The sequence below is a fragment of the Stigmatopora nigra genome, chromosome 7 (genome assembly GCF_051989575.1).
Source record: "Stigmatopora nigra isolate UIUO_SnigA chromosome 7, RoL_Snig_1.1, whole genome shotgun sequence".
Lineage (NCBI taxonomy): Eukaryota > Metazoa > Chordata > Actinopteri > Syngnathiformes > Syngnathidae > Stigmatopora > Stigmatopora nigra.
The window spans coordinates 12,287,039-12,314,123 of NC_135514.1; the positions used below are offsets into that span (position 1 = coordinate 12,287,039).

At 38.5% G+C, this 27,085-nt stretch overlaps 2 protein-coding genes across 7 annotated transcripts in view; one reads left to right on the plus strand and one right to left on the minus strand.

Moving 5' to 3' along the window:
* Positions 1–5,469: 5,469 nt before the first annotated feature.
* LOC144199095 (uncharacterized) lies at positions 5,470–12,973 on the minus strand. 2 transcript variants are annotated; one of them, XM_077720478.1, is made up of 6 exons: positions 12,661–12,973; positions 8,193–8,252; positions 6,986–7,363; positions 6,073–6,312; positions 5,896–5,995; positions 5,470–5,745 (listed from the first exon to the last, which is right to left on the minus strand). In XM_077720478.1, exons 2-6 carry the CDS (start codon positions 8,242–8,244, stop codon positions 5,685–5,687), a joined length of 831 nt encoding a protein of 276 aa, XP_077576604.1. In that variant the 5' UTR covers positions 8,245–8,252; positions 12,661–12,973; the 3' UTR covers positions 5,470–5,684. The 2 variants fall into 2 exon arrangements, with proteins under 2 accessions (XP_077576604.1, XP_077576603.1); XM_077720477.1 differs by lacking the exon at positions 12,661–12,973 and adding an exon at positions 9,059–9,205.
* The window catches only part of LOC144199094 (free fatty acid receptor 2-like), a 28,752-nt gene continuing 8,675 nt past the window's right edge, over positions 7,009–27,085 (plus strand). Inside the window, exons 1-10 of one of the 5 annotated variants that reach the window (XM_077720472.1) lie at positions 7,009–7,380; positions 12,431–12,577; positions 12,682–12,763; positions 15,063–15,398; positions 18,503–18,766; positions 20,118–20,405; positions 22,566–22,679; positions 23,161–23,228; positions 23,332–24,762; positions 24,915–24,992. In XM_077720472.1, the coding sequence (XP_077576598.1) occupies positions 12,721–12,763; positions 15,063–15,398; positions 18,503–18,766; positions 20,118–20,405; positions 22,566–22,679; positions 23,161–23,228; positions 23,332–24,762; positions 24,915–24,944 (2,574 nt within the window). In that variant the 5' untranslated portion in view covers positions 7,009–7,380; positions 12,431–12,577; positions 12,682–12,720 and the 3' untranslated portion in view covers positions 24,945–24,992. Of the gene's footprint in view, positions 7,381–12,430; positions 12,578–12,607; positions 12,764–15,062; positions 15,399–18,502; positions 18,767–20,117; positions 20,406–22,565; positions 22,680–23,160; positions 23,229–23,331; positions 24,763–24,914; positions 24,993–27,085 lie in introns of those variants that run through there. The other 4 variants (XM_077720471.1, XM_077720475.1, XM_077720474.1 and 1 more) reach the window with 4 other exon arrangements.

The window sequence follows — 27,085 nt, forward strand, 5'->3', positions numbered from 1 at the left end:
AACCGCAGTGTTTTAGCTGTTAGCTTTTTTTTGCTTGGGCACAGCAGTCCGATTGTCTTTATTATAATCATTGTTACAGTTTTTAGTTGTTCTTTAAGTAAGACTGACTTCGGAACAAAAAAAAGTGGAAGAGTTGAGTGGACTTGGGTTTTTTATTGTGGTTTACTTTGGTCAAAAAACAAGTCCGGAGAGCCCTTGCCACTCAATTCTTTTGCGATGCTCCTAGTCTGAAGCTTTTTGGGGGTTGTGGGTGGAGTAAGCCTTTATAAAGTTAACTGCACTAAAAGAAGCATGTGTTCTGGTATGAACGCAGGCGTGGTGCTACTTGGACTGACAGGAATCGGAGATTTAACTGAATTTATGAAGTGGGCATGTTGTAGGACAGCTCGGGGTTGATTTGGGACACTTTTTTGTTCGTTTTTTTGGGTGTTGGATAGCTTTTTTGTTTCTCTAGGAATTACTAGACAGCCCCAACAGTATCGTAACAAACTATTGGGAAAAGCCCAGTACTACTAGTTGTATTTTATTTTATTTTTTAAAGTCAAGATGGTTCAAAGTCCCCTTTATTTTTAGGACAGATACCCAATTTCATTGAACATTTACATAGTAAAAGTATAGAAGTTATGTTTATTGTAAAATACTGGCAGCTGTGGCTTTATGTTGGGAAAAATTGAAAATCATAGATGTGATAGAGGTAAAGTTTTTCACTTTTTAAAAAGTGAAAATCATAGTACAGTAAAAAATTTGGCTATTTTATTCTGTTATTTTTGGTTATTTTGGCAGTTCATTGTAATGACTAGCAAGTTAGTGAAGACGTTTTTAAGGTAGAAAGTACTTTCCTTATTATAACAATAGTTCTCCATAACCTAACTGCGTATCAGAAGCTAATTAGCTTTTAGCTCAGTAGTTAGCACGTTTAACTGCCGCACAGAAGCTAATTAGCTCTTAGCTCAGTAGTTAGCATGTTTAACTGCCACATTGACAATACAAATTCAAACCTTAGCCTAGAAAGACACTAGAATGTGAAAATTACATTGGTTGTACATCATTTTACAGGCTGTATTTTGCAGTTTAAATTGAATTTTTCTATTGGTAGTTCATTAATTTAAACTGCAAACCTTAGACTTTCCCCCCTGTTTCTTTAATGATAAAATTTCAACCACAGCTGCCAGTGTTTTACTATAAATTTAAATTTCTTTTAACTATTTATTAACCTTTTTTACGGCATGTTATGGTCTGGCCTAAGGCCAAAACTTGGGAAACCCTGAAAAAAGTACTGTTTAGGAAAGTCCATTGTTATATTGGACTACATTTTAGAGGACATTGAGGTAGTCTAACCCTCTTTAATGAAACGCCTTTAAAAAAATAATAATAAAAAAGCCAGATCATAAGTATATTTGTACATTTGAAATGTAATGCACACCGATTATTTTTGCTAACAGATTGATGAAAAAAAAAGATGTAGTCTACTTATTCTTAGTAATAAATGTATTGACGTATAGGATAGGGTTTAAGAAAAAAAAGCATATTAAATACAAAAGTTTTATTCTAATTATTGCAATAGACTGTTGACTGGTGTGTCGCTGTAATAATTCGTATCGTGTGGATGTACGAACGGTGACAGGTGGTCCAACGTGGTGACGTGTCTTGACACCGTGACTGTCGTACTGTTAGCGATCGGGCGGCGACCAATCGCCAACCGGACGTCGAATGCTTATTTTGTAGGTGTGTATTTAAAAGAGTGCAAAAAAAAAAATGTCGTATTGCTCCTGAATGTTCTTTTGGCTTTTCTTTTGTCCACCTTGGTGCTGACGCTTGCTCCTTAAAGGGCAAGTGATTCATTTTTTTAGAGATTGTTGAAAGACTGATGTATAAGTAGTAGTTTATTTTTGTTTTATTATTTTTTTGTTGTTTTACACTTTCACAATCTGACAGATATGGCAGTTCTCTGTGGAGATTCTATGGTTGAACTTCTCAGGCTAGTAGGAAAACTAGGAAAGCCACCATTTTTCATTTTGTTGTTTTGAGAACCACACAGGTGGAAAAATGTGACCTTCAACACCCCCGGTTGCTAAGAGGCAATCTTACGACTTCATTGGTTTGTGCGTTCAATACCCTGTTGGGTTTTGGTAGTTCATTCTAGTTGCTTAATGCCCCCTATGTGAGACGGTTTAGAGCAGGGGTAGGGAACCTATGGCTCAGGAGCCTAATTTGGCTCTTTTTATGGGTGTATCTGGCTCTTTGCTAACCTGTGAGCTAAAATATGGAAACTGCTAGGGCCAAAACTGAAATACTACATCTAGAATTGCTTTAATCCTCATTTTTTTTTTGCTGTAGACTCTTCTGGAATACATCCTCTCATTTGATTGGCCACAGCATAAGAATCTTTTAAAAAATATCTTTTTTTTCCACTTTAAAAGTGGTGAAATTACCCCAAAAAATTGAAAAGGCACTTGTTTACATGTATGTATTTTGACTTTTAAATTCGTAGTATGGCTCTTAGGGAATAATGTTTGAAAATATGACTTGTTTATGGCTCTCTTCGTCTAAAAGGTTCCTGACCCTTGGTTTAGAGGTTTCTGGACTTGGGTATGGTATGGTACTATCTCGATGGGTATTGCTTAGCCTCCAACCATAATCCTGAAGATTTAGTGCAATACCTGTGACTAGGGTAGCTGTTGGTCCTGGGCCGAATACGTCAATAGGGTAAAGAACTACAAAAGTGTGTTTAACTGCCTCCCACTACCCAAATATCCTGCCAATACCACTCAAGATTCAGGCCAGTACTCCCAACTTAGGTTTTAGCGGACTGCCCACTAGTTCCCGGCTAGCGACTCTAGTCCATTGGTTTTGGGACCCAATCAAATACGCCAGCAGACTTAAAACAGCCCAAGTAGGATTAACCAGACTACAATGGTGGTTTTCCAATGCCCACATGACTATATTATCTCGCAATGTCAAGATTTGGAGTGGTTCTTGAGACTTGGATAGCACTTGGACTAGAGAGTCTACTTCCTCTTTATAGGGCAGCCCCACTAGTCTTTGGGTTCTAGGTTCACACCAAACTGAAAAATGGGTACTTGTATGTAGGATAGGTACTTAAAAGGCAAAAAAATATATACTTGCTTACCTGGTGTTGATTCTTCCTCTAGCTGGTTGAACGGTTTTAGTTTTTGGAGACTTTTATACACCCGGAAATCTACAGTGGAACCCCCCCCTGACCCCAGAGACCAATCTTCTCGGTCCAAGAACGTATTTTGATGGAGATTCTTATTATTTACAGTTTTTTTTTTTCGAGAAAGTTCAGTTAAGTGATGTTTAATCGCGGTTCGATTCGCGCTAACATGGCCATATTTTCATCCGGAAAGCCAACGCTTGGCTATAAACGAACTCTCGTGAAGACAAACGGTGCAAATTCAAGGGACGGTTCGCCAGGTTTTTACAGGAAAAACTTAAGTCTCCCTTTAAAGTGGAAAGTGTTATTCCACAGAAAGTAACGGCCCACCCAGAAAGTGCCTTTCCTCTTGATTCTTTAATGCCCCCCTCCCCCCGATGACTGGCAAATACTGGCAGCGTCTTGGACCTTGTATTTTGTTGATATTGCGCCATGTGGAGAAAACCATGAATGTCAACCAACCACAGCACTTTAGAAATGCCATTTTACACTCTCAAGGTTCAGTCTCAGCTTGGAATCTTTAATCCACCACTTGGATATTTTTCGATGGGTTGATATGAACAAAATGTTTTTTGGGGGAGGGGTTTATCTGAAGCTTTTATTCATCTTGAAGGGCATTTGAAAAAAATGAATAAAATGGGTAAAAATAGACAAAAAAAATTGAAGAGAAGACCAGCATCAGTATTGGAGAGTTTGGAACGCTCCCACATGCTAATGCTAAAGCTAATGCTAATGCTAATGCAAATGCTAATGTAATGCAATGCTGGGATGGGGTTTGGGTCGGGGTTGGGGATAGGATGGGAGCAAGCCAGTAGGGGGTGGAGTCAAAGGGGGTTTTCGGTCCAGGTGGGATTTGGTGGGTAGCAACCGTTTTTTTTTTTTCATTTTTTCAAATTTTTTTTTAAAGAAACACTGCACCTCACTTACCTTGGTATGCTGCATAATGTTCTACGACGTAAGAAAGAACTGCAAATGCTTTTACGACACATATGTATACATTTATATATATATATATATCGTGATCAAGTAATGTCTGACATTCTTATAACTTTTAGAGTCCAAATAGATAACTGTATTTTTTGTTTTTTTTGTCTTAATTTGTTTTTTTTTTTCTTTAAGGTTTGTTCTTGAGCCAATTTTTTCCTTTTTTTGTTGTCCTATTTAAATGTGTTATGGAAATATATATATACAAGAAGCCTATATATGCGGAGTATTTTATGGCGTATTTATTGAGTGTTTTTTTTTTTTTTGGGAAGGTTTTTTGGAGCCTTATTCTCGTACGTGCAAGCACAACAATGTTTGAGGACAGGCGGATTTTTAATCATTTTATTTTTATTTTTTTCAAGCAGACTTGCTCCTTTATTTTGCTTCCAAACGCCAAACCCGATGTCATCATCCGTTTTCGGATTTCAACTCCATCAGATGGAGGTTGCTTAGTTGCGTAAAGTTGAACTGAAAATGCACTTGAACTTTGTTGTGCGTCATCGAATTTTACCGTGAAATTTGACTCCCTTAATCCCGATTATTATTACGAACTTTTCTGTGAGTAGCCTACCTATCTACGAAAGATCTTGTCTCCGCATGGAGGTCGGATGTCAAGAACAACAAAGCCTTAAATGTATCCTAAGCCTGCGTACTTGAAAACGATCGTACGTTTTGTCTCTTTTCGTTCCAAAACCACTAAAAAAATGGCTACGTTGGGGGATGCTAACCTCTTCGTATTTTCTTTCCCGTCTGGTCAACGCGAGTGTCGATTTATATCGTCAATCGTAACACCCGTTTGTGATTCTCGAACGAAATCATTTCTTGAATCCGAACATTTTTTTTTCCACGTTCCCGTCGTCATTCCAGTACTGAAGTTGAACCAAATATTGCGAAAGAGATTAAACGTCCCGATTGCTCGTTCGTGGCCAAGGAAACATTTCATATGACACTTTTTTTTGTTTATTTTTAATTTTTTTTTGCAGCGTAGCATCTCTGCGTCAGTCGCATGTTTAAAAATCTTAGCGACGACTCTGTGATTGGCATTTTGTCGCAAATGTTGTACTGCGACTGCTTGATTCGTTTTTGTAACTTCAATTTAGGTTGTTGCGTTTTTTTTGTTTTATTTTATTATTTTTTTAGTGTTGCTTTGCTTCTGTTTGAAGTGTACGTTTGACTAATACTTGCAATAAAATGCTTTGCTTTACCTTGATTCGGTTTACTTTTTGGGTTAGTAATTCACCACTAAATATTAAAGTATTTTTGCTTTATTTTCTATTTAAAAAAAAACTGTCCTCACAACATCCTGCTAATACAATCAATCAAATATATTTTATTGTATGTCAGCAGTGTTTCAGATTTTTCAGGTTAATTAATACTTGTTTACTGGCAGGATTATGCGCAATGTCAATAACTGCCCAGCAGAAGGCAGTGTAGATATATATACGACTATTACCACACAAATTGTAGTAGTACAAGTAAAATAAACATTCATGAAGTCCATTTCCTATCATCTTGGCATTTTTATTTAAATGTTGTCGTCCATGTTGTCACGCAGCCTGTCTCCTCGATTTCTGTAACGGTACCTCCTGGAAATAAAACAATAACGAGCAAAACAAAGCATCACACTTTCATGTTACATTGAGGTAAGTTTCATTGGATATCATTTGGATGTAATTATTATATATAACATGACATCTTTGAAGGAATAAGTAGATTGCACTAATTTGTTTTTGTACCTCCAAAGTAGAAAGGCCAGACCTCCCCCTAAAATCTGAAGGACCACCAGACACACGATGGCCACCGTCGCCCCGTTGATTCCTTCTGGTTCGCACGGAGCTAAGAATAATAATAATACCAAAAACAGAAGATTAGAGCACAGATGGTGTCAAGAATGAAAACATGGCCATGTTTACCTGCTGTGTAGGTGGCGGTGCTGTAGCCTAGCTTGTTGCTAACCACACAGGTAAAGTGTCCACAGATGGGAACCTTGGTGATCAGCAGGGTGGCGCCGTCGGGGGATACGTGGCCCACGCTGCCAGTGACGGCGTCTTGTTCGTGCAGCCAGCTGAACTGAGGCTCCGTCCCCCACGCCTCGCCGCACACTAGCGACGAGTGTGATATGTTGATGCTCACTGAAACGTGGTGCACCGCCTCTGTGACGGGAAAAATGGGTTATTACAACTGTATTAGTGACATTCGTAAGTAGAGTATGACTTTGTTAGTGACATTTGTAAGTAGAGGTACAACTTTCTTAGTGACATTCATAAGTAGAGGTACAACTTTGTTCGCGACATTCATAAGTAGAGGTACAACTTTGTTAGCGACATTCATACTTAGAGGTAGGATTGTATTAGCAACATTCATAAGTAGAGGTACGACTGTATTAGCGACATTCATAAGTGGAGGTACGGCTGTGTTAGCAACATTGGCAACATTCATAAGTAGAGGTATGACTGTAATAGTGACATTCATAAGTAGAGGTATGACTGTATTAGTGACATTCATAAGTAGAGGTACGATTTGTATTGGCAACATTCATAAGTAGAGGTATGACTGTATTAGTGACATTCATAAGTAGAGGTGCGACTGTATTAGCGACATTCATAAGTAGAGGTACGACTGTGTTAGCAATATTCATAAGTAGAGGTCCGACTGTGTTAGCGATATTCATAAGTAGAGGTACAACTGTATTAGCGACATTCATAAGTAGAGGTAGAGATGCATCTGCATCAGAGACATTCATAAGTAGAGGTAGAAATGCATCTGCATCAGAGACATTCATAAGTAGAGGTAAGACTATTTTTAAACAATGACATAAAACCTCACCATATTCTCTTACGATGCAGCGCGCCGTACTGGATTGCCCGCCTTTCCCCGTCACGCTGACCGAGTACACCCCCGCGTCGCTTTTGCCGTACTTGCTGAGTTGCAGGACGCTGGCCCCAGACTCCAAGGTGGCCCTCACGTTTGGCCGTAGCCCGGCGCACTGGACCGGCAGCGGGAGGCTCCCGCCGGGGCAGGCGGCCAGTGAGGTACGCCCGTCCGGGGCGCCGCTTTCGGGCGCCCGCTCCCACGTCACGGCCGACAGTTGCTCCTGGGAGTTGTGCTCGATGTGGGCGCGGAGGACCAGAGTGGAGCCCGGCATGATGTACATGGGCTCATCGTTGGAGATGTGGACCGAAATGCCGTGGACGACGCCAGAAACTGCGAAAAAAATGCATGTAAGTGGCTAGCACAAATACATTACACATTACCATGATTATAATGAAAGACTATTCAGTTAAAAAAGTATGAGTGTAGATATAATATTGGATCTTTGAGGTTAATTGAAAAGAATCAAGTAGCTTGTAAACTTGACCATGATAATGAAAATAGCAATGCATTATGGTAGTATATTGAAAAATCTAAGTAGTATTAAGTTGATTTGAATTTTACTGTTAATATTTTCAAGGTAAAAAATTAATTTTATGCCAACCATCACATTTTTGAAGATTTTTTTTTTGACTTTAGCAAAAATTCCAACCTAAATTTTCGAATAAACGGCTCAAATTGGAAAATATAGCTTATTTGTGACTATTTTGTTTAATCTAATTACAAATTCACATAAATAAACACAATATAAATTAGAGTAGAGCAATTAGAGCATTTTTTTTTTTAAATGCTGGAAAGGTATCATTACAAACCCTAAATTATCTCATTAAAGTATTTAACTGACAAAAAATATACATTTTTCCTGACGTATCCCCTGACAGACCATTAAAAAAAACTCACTTTCCATAGTTTTCACCTTTAAAATTCCCCGAAAAAAAAGCTATTGTTGATCTAAAAACCCTTTAAAAAAAATGAAATTTCCTGTTCTGTGTTCCCACCCAATTTTCCACCACCGCAATTGATTTTTAATGGCGACTTTCCTGACGACGTGACATCCCGTCGAGGCCAGCCAAGTGGTCGGTGGGAAGGGATCTAGCGTCCCAGGGTGTCCATTCGGGGGGACAATAGTCCAAGTGAGCCAAACAAGCCATTCATCACTTACACAGTAGCAGCAACGTGGCAGCTCTCCAGCACAGGAATTCCAACAGCGCCATCACGCCAGCTGATGAGAACACAAGCATACATAGATTATATTTTGGACAAGGTACATTGGTGGTCAATCCGATTAACTGGGAGGGCTGGCAGCCATCTTTTGTTAGCCAATGTCAATGGTGAGGAAGGAGTTTTTTTCGGAAAATTCATGCGGTCTCAAATTTAGGTAGAAATTGGTTAAGTTTTTATTTTTTTAAGGGGTTTTACTAATTGAAGAAAGCAAAAATTATATTTATGTAGATTTTGTGTAGGTGTGTGATGCAGTTAGTAGTGTTATTAATCTTTTTTAGGTTATTTTTTAGTCTTGTTTTTGAAGGTTACTTTGTTTTATTCCTTTTTTTTTAGAGCTGGATATTTTATTTTATTTTAAAATGGCATATTTGAACAGTTTAGGATTTTTTTAGGTAAAAAAAAATCTACCTACAATAGATTTCAAGTCAGTTTTTCATTTTGAGAGTACATTTTAAATCAATATAACATTTTCAATAAAAAAAAAACAGATCCAATTTTAATTACATTAGTTTTTTTAAAGATAAAAACTGATGATAACAATTTAAAAATATTTTATACATTTTTTTATAATGATAAAAACAAATAAATCCACTCAAAAGCTTCCAATTCAATTTCATTTGCAAAAAAAACATTGTTTAAAACATTAGTTTTACTCACTATAACTAGCTACAACAACAACCAAGTCAGAAGTAGTAACAGTTTATTTTTCGAACAAATTATTATAAGTATCTTTCAATTTAGCAACATTTTCTCTCCACAACCAAATTAGCGCTGTAGCAACCATGGCTAGAAAAATCCACCCACCTTCCTCCAAAGTCTTTCCGTCACTTTCCCAAGAGTCAAAGCACACAGAACTGCCAAAATCCTCCCGAAAAACCCAAATCCCCAAATCTTAGCGCATAACCAAGAGATGAACACGAATGGCGGTCTCTGACGCCGTCTAAGCGAGGCGTCGCCTTGTTTTCAAGCTGTTTCCTAACGTTCCACCCTCCGCCCCTCTTTCCTGTCCACTACAAGTTTCCCTTGCCATTTGACATCCTCATTGTTAAAAACAGGCCTCTCGAAAAGTCAAGTTACGTCTCCATTAAAGCAACGAAAACAATATTTAAACCTGAGTTGTGACAGGCAAAAAATCCATAGTGACAATAAATCGTACTCGTGCCTTCAATGGCAGCCAATGAATTCATCAAAAACCTTAAAATGCCTTAAAAAGAAAGTTAATTGAAAATGGCTTAAAACTGGCAGTAAGTCAACTAACTGAAAATGGCTTAAAACTGACAGTAAGTCAACTGAAAATGGTTAAAAATCAACAGTAACTGAACGGAAAATGGCTTAAAACTAATAGTAAGTCAATGGAAAATGGCTTAAAACCAACAGTAAGTAAACTGAAAATGGCTTAAAACTGACAGTAAGTCAACTGAAAATGCCTTAAAACCAACAGTAAGTCAACTGAAAATGCCTTAAAACCAACAGAAAGTCAACTGAAAATGCCTTAAAACTGACAGTAACTGAACTGAAAATGGATTAAAACCAACAATAAGTAAACTGAAAATGCCTTAAAACCAACAGAAAGTCAACTGAAAATGCCTTAAAACTGACAGTAACTGAACTGAAAATGGATTAAAACCAACAATAAGGAAACTGAAAATGCCTTAAAACCAACAGTAAATACACTGAAAATGCCTTAAAACTGACAGTAAATGAACTGAAAATGGATTAAAACCAACAATAAGTCAACTGAAAATGCCTTAAAACCAACAGTAAGTAAACTGAAAATGCCTTAAAACCTACAGAAACTGACAAACGAACAAAAAACAACCCAGAAAGTCCCTCAAAATCACTAATAAACGATCCAAAATTTACCAGAATTGATCTGTAAGTACCCAAAAATGAACTGGAAAAGCCATATTTAAATGTTGTCGTCCATGTTGTCTTGCAGCCAGTCCCCTCGATTTTTGTAACGAAACCTCCTGAGAAGGAAAACAATAATAGACACAAAAAACTACCGGAAAGTTATCTGTAAATACCCCAAAATTGACTTTATTTTGCCTATCCTGGTCAACGAAAAATGTCCAATTGACTTCAACTTGTTGTGGATGCTCATCTATCAGTGCCATTGACGGTAAATAAGTTCACTTTTTGGGCCAAAATTAAGAGATCAAGTCAAAATCAAAGTAGTCCATCAATTTGCTAAAAAATTCCCAACAACTAAATGTTATCAACGGCTCGCAGGCCACATTCTGAGTACCGCTCCGGCGCTCAACGCAAAGGGAAACCGTCGACAATGAAACTCCCGCGTTCTTTCAAATACTCTTTGTGCAAGGAACAACACGTATTGTCTTTGCATCTGAATTCTACGTCAGAAAAGCAACCTGTCCACAAATTTCTTCCCTCGGGAACGTCGGCCATTTTGTCCGGACTGTTTTGTCAATCTTCCCGTCAAATCAGCGCTTATTGACGAGTAGTGGGTTTGTCGGAATAGAAACGAGCCATTATCAGGACGATTACGGACACGCTTGCCATTTCGTGCAATCTTTAGGAACAATTACGCTGCTTCTGCTCCCACTGGGGGCTCTGATGACCATATTTAACCAGCGGGGGGCACTGACACACAAGCTGGTCGCACTTAACGGGGTACGGAGGGGGGTTTTGATTGTGAGTCGGACCTGGAAGGAATCCAACACTTAATTTCAAGCCTGTCGCATTTCCTCTATTGTGTTTAATCTATTCATTTTCGGAATGGTGTATCCTCACAAAGGTCGCAGGGGGTGCTTGAGCATAACCCAGCTAACTATGAGCACCAGGTTGGGGACACCCTGAATCGGTAGGCAGCCAATTGCAGCGCATACGGAGAGAAAGGATAACCAGTTAGGCTCACACTCATAGCTAAAGATAATTTAGCATCCGATTAGCCTAGCATAATTAGCCTAGCATGCATGTTTTGGGGATGTGGCAGGAACCTGGAGTTTTTGGGGTACAATGCATAGTTTGAGGGGGGAGATTTGGAGAATATCATAAAATATAGCCTGTGCAAGATGCTTTAATATAGTGTATACTTTACTTGCAGTTCCCAGCTTCAACGCTAGATGGAGGTAGTCATTTTTATTAGCTTGGGGTCAAAACCCGATAACATATTGCCCAGATTTGTATTGTTTTGATAAAGATGAGTGACAACTACAAATTTATGTTCGGGAAATTCATACATTGTGACGACAAAACAACATTTTTTCCTCCAAATTTTATTTTGTGACAACTTTCAAGCTAACGCTAAAATAGCATCGTGCAAGAACAATTATAAATCTTGGTTGTTTTTCTCCCTGTGCTCTCCGATTGGTTACCCACTTATTCAGGGAGTGCCCTGCCTCTGGCCTGAAGTCATCTGAGATATCCTCCAGCACCCCCTGTGGCCCTATAGAGTATAAAGCTGTTCAGAAGATATATTTATTTCATCCAAAAAAATCAATTTCCATTTTACCATGAAATTACTCATTTGCCCCATAAATTAAATCCTAATCTTTGGCTTTACCGCATCTTTGAAGACATTTCCTTCCCTGGCCACCTAATTACAATGAATTTCAATTTATCCTGATCAAAAATCAATTCCAATAGTCGTAGCTTCGCTATAAAATAGTGATTAACAAGGCGGTAGTCCTCGTGGGAGGGACAATTAAAAACAAAGAAAAAACGTCAGACAATTGTGTAGACTAGAGTCCTTGACATGTATTGTATGTTTATCATGAAATCAACAAGACGTGTTGAAGGGCATTGCAGAAAGCGCAGGAAAACAAAGCGAGGAGTCAGAGTCTTTAATAATTGAACAGCTTCTTTCTTTGACCTTGTTCCTCACGCATAATGCCTCAGCCGGCCGGCTGGCAGGAAGCATTTTGGAAGAAGGCGATTAAGAGTGAACATTGCCTACAGTGCAGCTTTACAGCAGACAAATTGTTTGTTCAATCACTTTTTCTTCTAAATTCCCTCTACATCGATACAGCTGGGCGCCAAAGTCATTTTCTGTCAGCTCATAAATATTATTTTGAAGCACGGAAATGCAATGACTTTCTAATAAAGTGGGGAAATTAACTTGTTTTTCAAAGTCTTCCAACTTTGCTGGTTGTTTATTGTTCAGTAACACGCTAAATGTTTATTTCAGGAATGTTTTATAACTCTGCTTTCAAGGACGGCTGGCCCTTTAAGGGACCAGGTGTACCTGTGATAGATGGGCGTGGCTACGAAGCAGGAAGTTGACATGTTTAACTTTAGTGGAGCTAAAGTGAGCATGACGTCAATCACGTACCAAAATGCTCATCAATCAAACGAGATCGGGTAAGTTAATCATTAACTTTTTATTCAATAAAAGATGGAATAAGTGTGTTTGAATGACGCACACTCGGAAGTAAGTAACTTACAGCGTTAATTTTGAAAAAAAGTATGTTTGTCCCATTCAGGTTGGCGTCCTGACTGGCGATATGAATCAACTCCAGGCTTTCTTCGTCGTATTCTTGCTGGCAGGTAACCCAAAAAAATAGTTTCTTTCACCTCCAGCTTTCATAAATAGATCCGGAATGGCCTCTGTGTCGATGACGTGAGAAGAAAACGGGATAAGCTGCGTGTTATTGCAATCACGTCCACAAAAGGGGAAAAAAATGAGATGAAACCGCAAAGTCGCTTTGCTTCATTTGTCATCTCTACCAAACGAGCACGGCCACATTCCCCCGTGACGCCTTCAGGGACTCTCCCGAGGCTCGGAATTCTGGTTATTGACTTATCAAAATGAAAATAGTATTACGTCTTTAAAAAAAAAAAAACCCAAGGATGATAAACATCAACATATCAATGAACTATATCAATATTTCAGAGTAATGAAATACTTTGGAATTATATAAAAAGAGATTTAGTTTGTTTTTTTCACTGTTTCCAATTTAGAACACGTGAAATTTTATCTTTATAAGAAATATGAATATATCTTCCACTGAAATTTGGGGGGAAAAATCTAAAAAAACAACTTTTAAAAATCAATTGACGATTAAAAGAATATTGGGTCTTTTTTAAAATTTGTATTGCATGAAACCTAATTAGTAGTTTTCTGTTATTTTGTCCCCCAAAAATTATAATAGTAATTAGAAAATTATTAATCACTTAATTACTATTTCTATTAATTTTAATCACATTTTTATTGTTTTTTCAATGGCTAACTTTATTTAATATAATGTTTGTATTTTGAAGGAATTCTTAATTGTTTTCACTTCCTGACCACAAAAAATACATAATTGAGTTTTCACTGTCGTCGTTTACGAGACAAAAACCAAGAATATCATCCTCAAATTGAGCGTTTAATATCTTTAAAAGCATACCAAATGCAAACATAATGTGTTTTGGTGGTCTTCTCCAAAAAAAAAAAAAAAACCCAAACCTAGATCAATCGTCCAAAATATTCACTCGTTTCTATGCAGCAAACGAGCGTAGAAAATGAGGTGCCGGGAATTTGAAATTACATTTCAATTTGCCTGCCGTCCGCGGCCTGCCGTTCACGCATGAGAGATAATAATTAAAGTCGTAATCGGCAACATTCTACTTTAATTAAATAGTCATTTTTCCCCGCTGCCTATTGAAAATTGATTTGGCAAAATGGTGATTGAGCCCGACGTGCAGTGTGAGGACGTTCTGGCAAAGTCCTTTTTTTACCTTTTTCCCCTTAATAGAACTTCTCTGAAATAATAAATAATGCAAAGTAATTAAGTCCGTTAGGCGAATATCAACTAATTGGACTTCTGGAGTCATCCAAAAGGGGGGAATTGTGCGTGTCCTTTCTACATGACTTTGTATAAATACACATTAACTTATGTAGTAGACGGATGGACATCAATGAAATGTTGCTTGCTCACTATAATTATCCATCTAGGTCAGGATAATTGCTGCAGTCGTTTGTTTAGTTCTGCCAACACATTGGAAAATTGTTTTAAGAATACAAAGATAGTTATTTTTCACATGTTTATTCATTTTCATGTTATTCATGTGAATGGATTCAGTGTAAACATGTCTTATATACATTTTTTACCTTGACAAGAACATGTCAGGGGGCTTTTTGATAGAAAATGGTGGTCTAAATGTTCATATTTTAGGTCAACTAAAGTTTTTTTTCTGATTACTGCTTTGAAAAATGAAAAGACTGCAATGGGATAGTTTGTTTTTGTTAAATAGGTGTTCAGGATCGGATAAATGTAAAAAAAATGGTTTAAATCAGGTCAATACTGTTGAAATCTGACTCTGAAAACCAACAATAAAAACAAACATTGAGTTTATTTATTTAAAAGAGGGACAACGCCTATTACGACATTGTGTTTTTCCTTCGGCCCGTTTATGTCTAAGCTTACTCGAAGTCATGTGTCAAAGTGGCGGCCCGGGGGCCAAATCTGGCCCGCCGGATCATTTTGTGTGGCCCGGGAAAGTAATGATGAGTGCCGACTTTCTGTTTTAGGCTCAAATTAAAATGATAGATATAGATGTATATTCAATTTCCTGATTTTTCCCCTTTTAAATCAATAATTGTCATTTTTTAATCATTTTTTTCAGTTTTTAGTTCAAAAATCATTTTATAAAATCTTAAAATATATTTTAAAAAAAGCTAAAATAAAATTTGTTTTAGATCTATAAAAACTGAATATTCAGGGATTTTAATCCAGTTTTTTTATCCATTTATTGAAAAAAATCTAAAATGGTCCGGCCCACATGAAATCGACTTGACGTTAGCGGCCCGTGAACCAACCCGAGTCTGTCACCCTTGCTCTAAATCCTCTTATTTCCTTTCCAGTCCTCGGCCAGTCCCAAGACCAAGTCCCGATCCAGTTCCAGGCCGACCCGGTGCTGGTTCTGAGTGGCAGCGACATTCAATTGACGGTACAGACCATCTCCAACGTGATTTCCATGACATGGCTGTACGAGGGCGTCTCTCTGGGCCTGTACGCCGGCGGTTCGTCCGTCATCAACGACGTGGCTCAGTTCCAAGGCCGGATCGCCATCACGGCCACGCAGCTTCGCATCGGAAGCGCCCAATTGGGCGACGCCGGATCCTACACGGTGGAGGTGGTGCCTCTCGCCTCCACGGGGCTATCGCCGGCCTCCAGATCGGTCCAAGTCAGAGTTTTTGGTAAGGACCGATGATGATTGACGTCCAATCACGTGGCTCTGTAAATATATACTTTAAAAACGACGATCAATTAGTTTCCATATTTTCTGATATGCTACGAGATGTGAGAGTTACTGAATCATAATCACGTTTGAGGGCAAAAATTGTGCAATTCAGGTGTGATGGAGGTGATTCTCAAGTATGGCATGTTACTTGGTATGTTAGCCCATATAAATCTATAGAAATGCCACTTTATTAAAAGTACTGGGTTAAAAGTGACTAAAGTAATTTATACTTAAAAATATAGTGATCAAGCAATGCAATTTAATGTGCAGTAATCCCTCGATTATCGCGGGTAATGTAGACCAGACACGGCCGCGATAAATGACAAAAACCCTATTTAAAAAAATAAAAAATAAATATACATTATTACAAAGTTACTTTTATTTCCTTTTAAGTTTCTTTTTAAAATAATAATAGTCATCTCAATTAAAAATATTTACAATTTTCACCCAAAATTATGAAAATAAAAAAGCTAACTTAAAAAAAAAAAGTAAAAATGTCTGCTATTAAACTGCTCATAAAGGGATTGGAACACATTTAATGTTAATTACTATGCGTTAATCCATCAATTTATCATCAATAAATCATGACCGTATGGACCAAGTCAATAGTTTATTTTGCATAAGAAAAAAATGCTAATTTACCAGCATCAGTACCAAAAGACGTCCAATCCATTTCATTGCCATTAGCGGCTTGCAGCGACCAATCATCTATCGCCGTCGATAGCATCGAAACATCCCCTGCCGACCCTCCAAGTTCAAAAGAAATTGCTGTGCAGCTCGCTCAATTAGATGCGTCATGGCGCACTCTGTTTTCTATTTGCATTGATTTCCATGAAGGCCGCCACACTATTGTGATCGCCCCCCCCCCCCCCCCCCCACACCCCCCACCTCACCCGGTCCAGGCCGCCTCCGTTGGCTAATGGGATGACGGGTGGAGCGAATTATTCCCGAAAAGGTTGTGGCGTTGGCAAAGAGCACGGCGATGTCACGTCCTTGTACGTCTGGCTCGCCACGCTCGGAAAAATTACCAGGCGCTTTGAGTCGATGCAACGGGGAAACAGAAAACTGCGCATTAGCGAAATTGACGATAATTTCCTCCGTCCACATAATTACGGAGCTCAATTATAAAATAAATTATGCAAGTATAAAGGTCTTTTATGAACAAGAGAATCGCAGATGAGAATGAAAATGAGGAAATAACCACAATATAGCACCACTGATAAATGTCAAAAATTGTATTTTGTAGTGTTTTAATGAGAATTTTTGGTTTTTTACACGTGGCATTTCCCATATAACTCTGTTTTTTAATTTTGTAATGCTTTTCAAATAGTTGGACTTTTTTCAATTGTTAATTCTTGCAAAGAAACAAAAAACACAAACAGTAAATACATTGTTACTTATGTTTTTGTTTTAGCTAGCTACTTAAAACTGACAACAATGCACACGTGGTTGAAAAAGTGAGTCTTTTTGAGCTAAAAACGTGAAAAATGCAAAACTTATCTGGAGCTAGCTACTTAAAACGGACAACAATGCACAAGTGGTTGAAAAAGTGAGCCTTTTTGAGCTAAAAAATGGGAAAAATGCTAAACTTATTTGGAGCTAGCTACTTAAAATTGACAGAAATGCACTTGTGGTTGAAAAAGTGAGCCTTTTTGAGCTAAAAAATGGGAAAAATGCAAAACTTATTTGGAGCTAGCTACTTAAAACTGACAACAATGCACAAGTGGTTGAAAAAGTGAGCCTTTTTGACCTAAAAAATGGGAAAAATGCAAAACTTATTTGGAGCTAGCTACTTAAAACTGACAACAATGCACAAGTGGTTGAAAAAGTGAGACTTTTTATCTAAAAACATGAAAAATGTAAAACTTATTTGCAACATAACATTGCGTTTTGAAATGAATCGTCATACCGACTTAAAATGGGAAACCAAAAAAAAAATTCAACATTTAAGTTCATTTTCATGTCAATTGCTAAAAAAAAACATTTTTTTCATAGTTTTGATACAAAATTTGCTAAAAACCGCTGCTCTTGTTTTGATTGATTTGCTCAGCTGACAACTGGCAGGCCCTAGATTTTCAATCAAAACCCTCATAGCATTGACTTCAAAGCCAACGGGCGCGTGGCATCAATACACCATGTTCGCAGTCTCTCCTTAAAGCGCTGCTCCCCGTGTAGTGATTAAACTGAGGCCGACCGCCAGCTCGCGTCTCTGCGCCACTCATTCATCTGGCCTTTATTCACCATCTGTGCCCGCACCTGCGTGCCGTTTCCTCACCGCAAACATCAAGCTGCCCTCTGTTGTGCCGTTCCCGCTAGATCGCAAAGATATCTACTCGCCTGTTGTCGAAATAGAAGCTACATCATAGAAATCAGCAGTTTGAAGGGAGAATTATTTTTTTGCCTTGTTTACCACAATATACAGTCGTATTTTAAAGATTCTTGATTTTTTATACTTCCTACATTCCTTTTTACTTTACTTTGTACTTTATACTTTTTACTTTAATGATGAGTGATGAGTATGTTAGTACTTTAGTCTTTTTTTCTGTTTATGTTTCAAATGTACTGTTAACGGATGCACTTTTTTATATGTATCGTATCTTTTGCTGACCTGGCCCGTCTGTCAAATATTTAAAGTCAATGTGGCCCAACACTGAACTAGACTCTTATGGACACACTTCCTGGTTGATTTTTCTCAAATAACATTCTGAAAATTCTAACGATTTTAAGGCAATTTTAAGTTTACGGCTTATACGTGAAGGCGGCTAATATGCGAGAAAATACACTAAGTACAACTATCCCCAGTTTACACACTAAATAAATGCTAAAATCTTGTCAGAGTATTCAAAAATAAATGGTTAAGGATTAATAATTTAAATTGTACAATAAAAATAATTTTTGGAACAGTTTGCCTCTGCATAGATGAAACTGAAGTCATGATATAACTATGACAGAGGGAGTATAACTTAATGGGAAATGCAACCATTGTTTCTGGAAACACAACTTTTATCTGGAATTGGTGTTTTTTTTTTTGTCATGTTGATACTATTTTTCTTGTTTTAGATGCCGTGACTGACGTGACGCTCGCCGTGCCGTCGGTAGCCATCGAAGGTGGGAACGTGACCCTGACGTGCGCCGCTGGTGGCACCGAGCTTACCTTCCAATGGGGGAAGGGTGGTGGGAATGTTGTGGAAGATGACAGGACCACCATTATCGGGGGATCGCTGGTTATCAACCCGAGCCAACGTGGAGATGCCGGAGAGTACACGTGTTCTGTCAGTAACCCGGTCAGCGCCCGGGCCGTCACACGGAGTCTCACCGTTTTCTGTGAGTTGACGAATGTTGTTAATATTGTAAAAGTTATTAGCATTGATTTAAAAAGTCAAATGATTTAGCAACATTGGTTTGGTGAGAGATTTTGGTATGAAAATTGATTGTCACAAAATGATGCAAATTTTTGTTTTTGCATTTTGGTGATGCTAAAGAAAACAATTATTTCTGTAATATAGATATTATGGAGAAAATTTAATTTAAAAAAAGAAAACTGAAGAAAATCAAGAATTTACGAAATAAATGAAAAAAGCAAATGAAGAATTTCCTAAATATATAAAAAGATTAATGAAAAAATCAAAAAAAGAATTTCCTAAATATATAAAAAGATAAATGAAAAGGGAAAATCAAGAATTTTCTAAATAAATAAAAAAAAATAACGAAACAAGAAAATCAAGAATTTCCGATATAAATTGTCTTCTTAATCGTTGAATAAAACGTCAAATATATTTAAGTGTGCTAGATTTAGATATAGATTTTAGGGGTTAACATATTTTTCATATAAACATTCAGACTTATTCCTCGTAATGACTAATCGGAACGTCAAAGTTAAACTCCCTTACAAGTTTACTTTTTCTAAGTATTTAGGATTTTGCATTGTTTCTTTGGTCATTAATCATGGAACCAACAAGCCAATTTTTTTGAAAATTCAAAACCACACTCAAACTCTACTTATATACTAATCCATTAACCAGTTTTTTCGGCTGCAATATATAACATGATTTTTTTTGAGGGGGTGGCTTCAGTGACCCCACAAAGTCTTTGGGTCTTTGGAGGTGAAAACAAATCTATAGTAAGTGTATCTAGTGGTGCTGATAACAACTCCCATGTTCATCACTGCACCAGACTAAACTGACAGTCGTTTACTCAACTGCACAGAGTACTGATAATTAGGTAGAATAAGGCATTTAATGGAGGCAAAATACCCTTTTTTTGACCTTTGACCATTTGTTTTTCGTGTTTTACAGCCCCACTATCTTTTTTAAATGACATTTTAATATTTCTCAATACATTCCTTTTACTTTACTTTGTACTTTATACTTTTTACTTTAATGATGAGTGATGAGTATGTTAATACTTTAGTCCTTTTCCTCTGTTTATGTATCATATGTACTGTTAACGGATGCACTTTTTTATTTGTATCATATCTTGTGCTGACCCCACCCATCTGTCAAATTTTTAAAGTCAATGTGGCCCCCCCAGGGCCATAGATCACAGGATGAATTCAAGCTTCTTGTGCAGGCTATATTCAACAACATTTCCCAGGCTCCATTTAACCCACAGGCCATAGTTTTCAACCCCCTTTTTTTCAATCATTTAACTCCCATGTTCCTCCATTTTTCTCTAGACGGCCCAGACACTCCAGTCCTGACCAAAGACGCCCCCAAAGACTGCATAGGCAGCGCCGACGTCCAGACGGGTCAAACCATACGTCTCACCTGCGTGTCAGAGTCCCTCCCCCCCGCCGTCTTCACCTGGCAACGCGACGACCAACCGGTGGCGTCCACACAACCGGACAGCGGTACACTCAGCGTCCAGACCTCGTCCACGGATGACAGTGGGCGCTATACGTGCACCGCCCAGAACGGCGTCACAGGCGGCGAATCGACGCGGGCGAGCGACGTTTCTGTGGAAAGTGAGTTATGAGCAATGTTGACCTCTATGAGGCGGGTAATGATGAAGGCGCTAGGTTGTGGAACGGCACCCCCACCCCGCCCGACAACGTTCACATATCTGTCTTCATGACAGCAGAGGGACACAATGCATCCTGGGAGATTGATCTGGCGGGAATGTGGTCAAAGTCATTCGGTGACTCACACACACACACACACATGCATTAAACACACATTACACACTTCCATCTTTTTGTTTCAATTATATTTCTTTCTCACTTACCGTATTTTCACGACTATAAGGCGCACTGCATTATAAGGCGCGCCCTCAATGAATGCATTTTTGTCCATATATAAGGCACACTGTATTAAAAGGCGCACCCTCAATGAATGAATTTTTTCCATATATAAGGCGCACTGTATTATGAGGCGCACTGTCTATTTTGGAGAAAATTCAAGACTTAAGTGTGCCTTATAGTCGTGAAAATACGGTAATTGCTATTGACTTCCAGGTATGAAGCACTCACTACACCACAGTCACCTCTAGAGACAGCCATTGTTGATGTTTTGGATTTTTTTGTATAAAATCCTGCAGTGGGGGAGGAGCTATATGATGAAAGATTTTGTAAACTAAGATGGCATCTGCAGATTTAACAGTATTGTTTCAGTTCAGGCGTTTGTGTTTTTTTAATATCCGACAGTGGTGGTTTTTCGTTTTTGGTTTTCTGTTTTTTCCATATATAAGGTGCACTGGATTATAAGGCGCACTGTCTATTTTGGAGAAAATTTAAGACTTTTAAGTGCGCCTTATAGTCGTGAAAATACGGTAATTGCTATTGACTTCCAGGTATGAAGCACTCGCTACTACACAGTCACCTCTAGAGCCAGCCATTGTTGATGTTTTGGATTTTTTTGTATAAAATCTTGCAGTGGGGGAGAAGCTATATGATGGAAGATTTTGTAAACTAAGATGGCATCTGCATATTTAACAGTATTGTTTCAGTTCAGGCGTTTTTGTTTTTTTTAATATCCGACAGTGGTGGTTTTTTGTTTTTGTTTTTCAGTTTTTTCCATATATAAGGCGCACTGGATTATAAGGCGCACTGTCTATTTTGCAGAAAATGTAAGACTTTTAAGTGCGCCTTATAGTCGTGAAAATACGGTACCTCCTCCTTATCTGTTCTCTTTGGCCTCATTATCTTTGTTTGTTACCTTTGCCAAGCTGAAAGGGCAAAGCGCTTGTTTTTACCAAAGCAAAAACATTACTTGGAAAAAGCTCCCAAACTCATTTCCACCTAGCGTTTTTTTTTTTGCATTGAAGTTGAAAATACTTGAAATGGATGGTTTGAAGTCATATCATTCATTTGTACAACTTCTTCCCCAATGGCACTTGCGTTTTTTGGGATGTAGAGATCAGAATTTATGACAGCTGTCGTAAATGTGTGACCTCAGATGGTAATCTTAACACTCAATTCCTCCCAGCCTTTTGACAAGCTATCACTTTATATGGAAGAATCCATCAATTATGATAACATTGTAATACACGGGATAGAAAATGACGTTTAGATTTATGGCCAAGTACCATGGCTGTTGTTTTCTGAATTTGGGCTGTTTAAAAATATTGAGAAACAGTAAATAGTAAAGTATATTTTAATTTTTGTTTGATAAAAGGGTAGTTTTTAAATGCTGTGGGAGTTTAGCGTGCTGACTACTGAGCTAATAGCCCAGTTTTGTTTAAGATGCTAATTCTAATGGAGTGACGTTTTTCTAACTGAGTTTTCTCTTCAATAGCTCATTTGTTAAAACCAGTTCAACTACTGGTTTGGGTTTGAATCCCGATTGGAAATAGTTGGGAATGGTAAATGAATAATTAAAAAATGGTCACATGGGGATTACAGTATAAAAGAATTACATTAACTTTTTTTTTCTACTCTAAAATTTGGTTTAATTTTTTTTCTACCTGGAAACCACAGCGGTAATGTTTTTATTTTTCCATCATATCGTTCTTTCCCAAATATTGGAGAAATTTTTAATGTTATGTGAACGACTTATAAAAAAATGCTGCATTTTCACACTGCAAAGTTAGAATGGCCCAAAAAACTCGCTCAACTTAAAAAAAATAGGGAAAAAAGTCTACTTAATATTACTAAAAGCAACAATTTGACCCTTCTTTTTCATTCCAGACATTTGTTTAGACGGTGGAGAAGTAGCGGGCATCGTGATTGGCAGCTTTTTGCTACTCGTCATTCTAATAGTACTCATCGTCTTGCTGGTGTGTCTCATTCTGAGGAGGCGAGGTAAGGACTTTTATTTGTTTCGTTTTTTTGTTTGGACGATTTAGATCAAGGGTGTCCGACTCAACGGACCATTTTAGATATAATATTTAGATTTTTATCTTATAAATGTATTAAAAGAACTGGATTAAAAGCCCTGAATATTCCGTTTTTTATATATCTAAAACAATGCTTATTTTAGCTTTTTTAAATATATTTTTAGATTTAAAAAAATGATTTTTGAACTAAAAACACAGAAAAAAATGCTTAAAAAATGTCAATTATTCATTAAAAAGGGAAAATCAGGAAATTTAATATACATCTATACTTTTCATTTTATTTGATCCTAAAACAAAAAGTCGGCCCTCATGATTTACTTTCCCTGGCCACACAAAATCATACGGCGGGCCAGATTTGGCCCCCGGGCCGCCACTTTAACACATGTGATCTAGATACTGATACCAGTAGTTAAACTATATATCTATTTGCATTTGTGTGTGTTTAGCCCGGCAACGTCGAGGAGGAGGAACAGCAGCCATGGTACAAAAGAACCACACAAATCCTCGACCTCTGGTAAGCCACCCGCCACATCATCATTCACTATTGATTTTAAGCAACACGCCATGGCGGCATTGAAACCTAACCCTTGTCCTTGATTTTCCACATCTCCATTAAGCCTCTAGATACACGCACTAACATCGCAAGAGACCCAGGCCAAGGTCCCGACCCACCTCTCTTTCAATCAAACACGCAAACCCCCCAGCCGGCAGGATTGAACGCCACACGGCGACAAACCCCCAAAGAGACGCAAATTTCACGACAAAACATCCCCGCGCCGGAATTTCTCAGCAACCCTACTACCCGCAATGCCTCCTCATATCCACTTGGCGGCATCGAGAACCCGGCATTCACCCGAACGGAAGCACCACAGGCTAATCCGAACATATTTATCCACACGGGTTCCGCTCAGGGCGCCGGACGCCCCGCCGGGGTGCGGCTTAGCCTAGCGCGAGGTCCCAACCAGAACGCGCAAATGCCTACCATACACGTCAACCTGAACTCCTTCCCTCAGCAGGAAGCCGTTAGTAATGCACCACAATTACTCCAGGCCAATCCCAGAATGCAAAGCGGACCTGCTACTAATTTTCAAGCACAACCAATGGGATACACCCAATCCCAGGCATCCCAACGCAATGCTAGGACACAAACCTACCCAGAAGAAGTCCGTGAGACCTCTTCCCGGCAGCAGATGTCATGGGATCGTTTACGGGGAACCCCAGCGTACCCCAGCGAGACTTTTCCAAGAGGAATAACCTCAGAAACTACAGACTACACCAACCAAACGCAACCGCGAGGTAGAAACCCTTTTCGGGAAGACGCAAACACCAACGCTGGTCAGGACAGAACCAGGAGCCAATCAGCTGATGTTTGGGAATCACGCACTCTTAGAGTACCGCAGTTAGAACCCGCCAACCACTCGCACCGAATCCCACCCGCACATAGCCGTAGTCGTCTCCCCGGCGTCCAGCCGGCCTCGGACCAGGATCCCTGGCAAAACCGCGACACACATGCCAACCAGCAGGTGGCTTTCAGGCAAAGCAACCCCTTTAGTTCTGATACCCGAGCACAAGCTGATCCCAACCACCTCCTTCAAGGACATGTGGCCCAGCATGGGAGGACAACACAGTCCCAAAGACAAAACCCAGGGAATAATACTCGTAGCGCCAGCCAACCTCGCCAAATGGCGCCAGTTTCTAAGCAGCGTCACTCCGCCGGCTTAACCCAGACGGCATTGAAATCACACACGGCCCAAGCGCAGGTTTTCCAAAATCGGAGACAACAAACACAAGCAGCTCTTCTTCAACCTGGACCTCAGGTTCTACCGGCGGTTGGGGGACCGAGAGCGCCCACTCCTCCGCCTGTTATCCCGTTGAATCAGTTTCAGAGCCTTCCCAGGGCCCACGGCCATCACCAATCGCATCAACAGCGTCCTGGGAATGGCGGGCACCGTCAACAAGCTGCAAAAATGGGCGGGAACACTCACGCCCGAGGACAAGTCGCCCACAACGGCCATGGGCGAAACGCCCACGGCACCCACCCGCGCCAGGTGAGTTTTAAAGTCATTGATTTTAGTCTTCATTCAGGTGACATGCCGATTTTTTTGTTGTTGTTTTTTTTTTTCTTTGTTTTTAATGAAACGGATATAATTTTTTTGGGATTATTTGGTTTCAAGAATTTAGATTTTTTTTGTGTTTTCAGCATCAGGCTCACCGAGGGAGGCCCAGGTGACCACAGATGTCGACGGCCTGGACAAATACAGAAACAACAGCAAAAAAGGTAGGTTCCTTGTTCTTTATTCTGACATAAAAAACAACAAAAACAATATTGATAAATGGTAATCAACTTAAGTCATTCAAAAACTTGCAATAGGTGTCCAATCAATTCTGCTAACACTGGGGTTATTCATCTTGAGTCAATCGTTTTGGTTTTTAATTTAAAAAAAAAAAATACTTTTTTGTAGTAGAGGAAAATGAAATATTAAAAAAATAATTTACTTTTTAAAAGACTTGAATAAAGTGTATTTGAACTATTTTTAGATCAACCATTGTTATTGTCAAACCAATGAATAAAAATAGGTTTAAAAAAGTCATCATTTCTTAAATAAATACAATATTTTATTTTTTAGGTTTTCTAGATTTAAACAAATGTAAATAAAAAAATATTTATAAGGAGGAAATATCTACAATTAGGACTTTCAGGGAATTATTTTTTTTAAACAATATTTACACCCGCATCATCAAAAAGCAATGAATATTAATTATTATTGTGACTATAAACTGCCAGCCTCTCCCAGTCAAAATGCATTGAACAGATCTGTATCGACTACAAAATATTTCCAGAACATTCTAGTCCAATTTAGTGCAAACAAAAAAAATAAAAATAAATATTTTACAATCCTTCTACTGTATTGTCCCAAAAAAATCACGCACCGAGCGTCCTTCATCGACAGTCTGAGTCCATTTAGGGATCCCCAAACACAACCCCCGAGGATTCGCATCAAATAAAACAAACGTATGGACTTTACGGCTTTGAAGCCAACTCCATTTTGTGACCCTGAATTTATCGCTTTGGTCCGCACATGAAAAAAAAAAACCCAGCGTACTCGTCCTTGAGCGGGACGCCAAATCCCCGACGGTTCATAACCGTAAATAGCTCCAAACTAGAGTGCGGAAAAATGTAAATGATACTTTGAAATAGCCACAAGGGGGAGCCGTACGGGGTTATTATTGCATGGTTTTCCTCGGGGGATGGAACGTCGCCATCTGTGAAACGTCAAAATTTCCCTTCCATTTGAAAAATCATAACACAAATTAAGTCGACAGGCTTGTTGTTGAAGGTGAACGAACGTCTTTTGGGAAAAGTGCCGTCGTTTTTTTTGTTTTTTTTTTACCCCCAGAGCGACGCTTTTGTGTCTTTTTCCTGTCGAAATTTGTATGGGCAGCGCCTCGTTTTTTCTCGGAAGCGAAAAAGACAGCCTGGAAAAACATTTTCAATAGAAATGCACCTGCTGCTTTCAATTCAATTACTACAAGGAAAGAAAAAAAAAAAAAAACCTTTTGTAAATGATCCTGCTAAGCGCTTCTCAAGATTGGCGCATCAATGGAAGGACGTTTGTTTGTTTGTTTGTTTTTGAAAGAGATGCTGAAAGAAGAAAGATCGGAAAAATATATAAATAAAAACATAACAACATGCGGGAACAATTTTTCCAGAGAAAATCGATTGGACGTCTACCGCGGATGATTGGCAATGGGGGAAAATCATAGGAATATGATTAAGGCTGCTGAAAACATTGTTTTTGATGGTCTATAAATTCGAATTTTATTCATTTTTTTGACTTCCAGTGCTTCAAAAACAAGTTAATGATTTAAAAAGGAAGTTTAAAAATGGCCAACACTAATAGGAAGTCACCTGTAAATACTCAAAAAGTGACAAATGAACAAGAAGCAACCCAGAAATTCCCCTAAAATCAATAGGAAATGATCCAAAACTTATAACTTTACCCTAAAATGACTAAACAGATCTACCGTATTTTCTGGACTATAGTACTAAATTGCACGATTGTATTTCTACCTTTAGATGGGCCTGCATGTGCCTATTTTATGATTACTTTAAAGTAAAATGTTTGTTCAATTCAAAAACTGCAGCAATAAATGCAATTGAAACTTTAATGTGACAATTTTGCCACTTATATTCATTCAGGTGCAATTTATAGTCTAAAAAGTAGTTATGTAATCCATGGGATATCGTGGATTATGTAGACCAGATGTAAATCATGAAAATAAGAGAGCATCCTTTAGTATAGTAGCCAAATACAATAGAGTAGCCCACTTGTGTCAAAGTAGCGGCCCAGGGGCCAAATCTGGCCCGGC